Source organism: Aplysia californica, unplaced genomic scaffold (genome assembly GCF_000002075.1).
Source record: "Aplysia californica isolate F4 #8 unplaced genomic scaffold, AplCal3.0 scaffold03599, whole genome shotgun sequence".
NCBI classification, from domain to species: domain Eukaryota; kingdom Metazoa; phylum Mollusca; class Gastropoda; order Aplysiida; family Aplysiidae; genus Aplysia; species Aplysia californica.
This window is the reverse complement of record NW_004800869.1, coordinates 1-2,093: the sequence shown is the minus strand read 5'-3', so window position 1 is coordinate 2,093 and position 2,093 is coordinate 1. Positions and strand designations below refer to the sequence as shown.

The following is a 2,093-nucleotide window of genomic DNA, read 5'->3' as shown; positions in this document are numbered from 1 at the left end:
CAGTAGAATTTCAGCAACATATTGGGAGGTCTTTAAATTATGGTGCAAGTCATGTAGGTTTGATTCTGATTTCAGAATTTCTTCTTTCCATCCAGTCCTGCCTGTGTAGTATAACGGCACTACAATAATGAAATATAAACAACGGTATAAATAAGTAAGTACCGAGAAGAGCAGCCGCTTCATCATATCGTCCTTCTCTTCTGAGTTGTCTTTCCTTCAGCTTAAGCTCCATCAGACGGCGTTGCCGCTCCTTCTCCGAGAGGCGATTCCACTCCGCTTCTCCCATCTGAGGACGCGTAAGTATGGTACAGAATATTTCACACAAGTGGGGACATTTTTGGGAGAAGCTCTCAAGCCAATATAACTTCCATATCATCTTAAAATGAATTTCCGCAGCACATATGAAACTCCCAGCCTGAATTTGCAATGAAGTATCATCAGTGCTATCCCATATTTCCCAATCTTTGGGATTTTTCAAAGTGACTCACAGTTAACATGTGGTCCACACAAGTTATGCATGACAATTCCAATGAAAGGTTTTGATAAGATTCTCAGTACACAATTTTTTAAAATGCTAAGGGTTTTGATTCTATTCTTATTTGCCGATTTGGTAAATTAATGCCCTGACTACACAGCCTTTAAGATCATTAGTTCATCAACTTCTTCATAATGACTGAACGTACTGACTCCCAACTGTCAGGCCTGCTTACTTACTTACTTACTTACTACCCATTACGCCATCTGGCGTTTAGGGCAGCAACAAAGGATCTCCAGCTCTGTCTGTTTTGGGCCATCTTGGTCAGCGTTCCCCATGAATGATTCCAGAACTTCATTTCAGACTCTACTGTGCGTCTCCAGGTCACTTTAGGTCTGCCCCTTTTGCGACATCCTTCGGGTGTCCAGTGGAGGGCAGTCTTCACAATAGAGTCTGGTTCTCTTCTCAGAACATGTCCAATCCATCTCCACCTTCTCCTTTTTATTATGGTTGTCATGTCCTCTTGCCTACATTTACATAACAGATCTGCGTTGGCAGGCCTGCTTACCTATCTTATTAAACATAACACAGAAGTCTTGAAATACATAGAGAAAGATTTGATATTTTTCACATCTTGCAGCTAGAGATCTCTTCTCACCTCATTGATCAGAGCCTGGATCAACAGCTGATCTCTGAGGGCATCATATTTCCCATCCACAGCTTCCTCCAGTAGTCCGTCTTGGTTCAGAGAGTCAGCCGAGTCATGACCTTCAGCAGTGAAGACCACATCAGCAATGTTGATCGCATGACTCTGGGTCAGCTCAGCGGCTATTGCTTGCTGGTTTTCTATCAAGTCCTCATTGCTCTAAACAGGTGAAGTGGCATATAAAACTATTACCAATACTGGTATTACTAGGTCAGTCCGTGCAGACATTTAAAAAATTAGTTATAGAAAAAATCTATTTAAAAAAAAAAAAAAAGCAAAGCAAATTAGTGTTACTCAATATCCTTAAGTTTTCACTGGTCCATTTTTTAAGTCTTTTGAACAAAAAATACTTGAGTTGTGTACATAATACAATCTATGAAACTACTCTTTCAAGGCAATATTTATATACTTTCTTATGTTCTTTCACTTACTTAATTTCAAAAGTTAATTTGTACAATCAAAATGAAGACTTTAAACACTGGTGGTATCAAAGTCAGGATTTGCAATATTATTTCAGAGACGTCTGCATAACATTACTCACTTTTTATCTGAGAACGTTTTTGCCGTATCATTTTAAAGTCATTATTTTAAGGCTATTGCTCTATTTTAACATTTTAAAAATCATACTCAAAGTCATTAAAAAGGATCTACTCCCTGAGCCAACTATTGAAGTTTCTCTTTACAGTCTTCAAACATAACGAGAAAGGAGTAACAGCTGACCTCAGCAGAGAACGCTCCGAGGTAAATCTCTGCTTCAACAAGCTGGGTCTTGAGGAGATCAGCCATGAGAGACACGTTGACCTCACTGTCCCCCACTTCACCAGATGAACTCTGACCTGAGAGGTGACAGCGACGCATCTCTCTCTTCACAGTCACTGCCTCCTCCAGAATTGTCTGATGCTCTGATGAGGC

General features: G+C 40.0%; 1 protein-coding gene across 1 annotated transcript; it reads right to left on the bottom strand.

Annotated features, from left to right (window-relative positions):
• Positions 1–101: 101 nt before the first annotated feature.
• On the bottom strand, positions 102–2,087 carry LOC101852599 (the record flags this gene model as incomplete). The annotated part of the gene is made up of 3 exons (XM_005113561.3): positions 1,902–2,087; positions 1,134–1,340; positions 102–286 (listed from the first exon to the last, which is right to left on the bottom strand). Coding segments are annotated over exons 1-3 (530 nt in total), but the record flags the coding sequence as incomplete, so codon positions are not given.
• Positions 2,088–2,093: the final 6 nt, after the last annotated feature.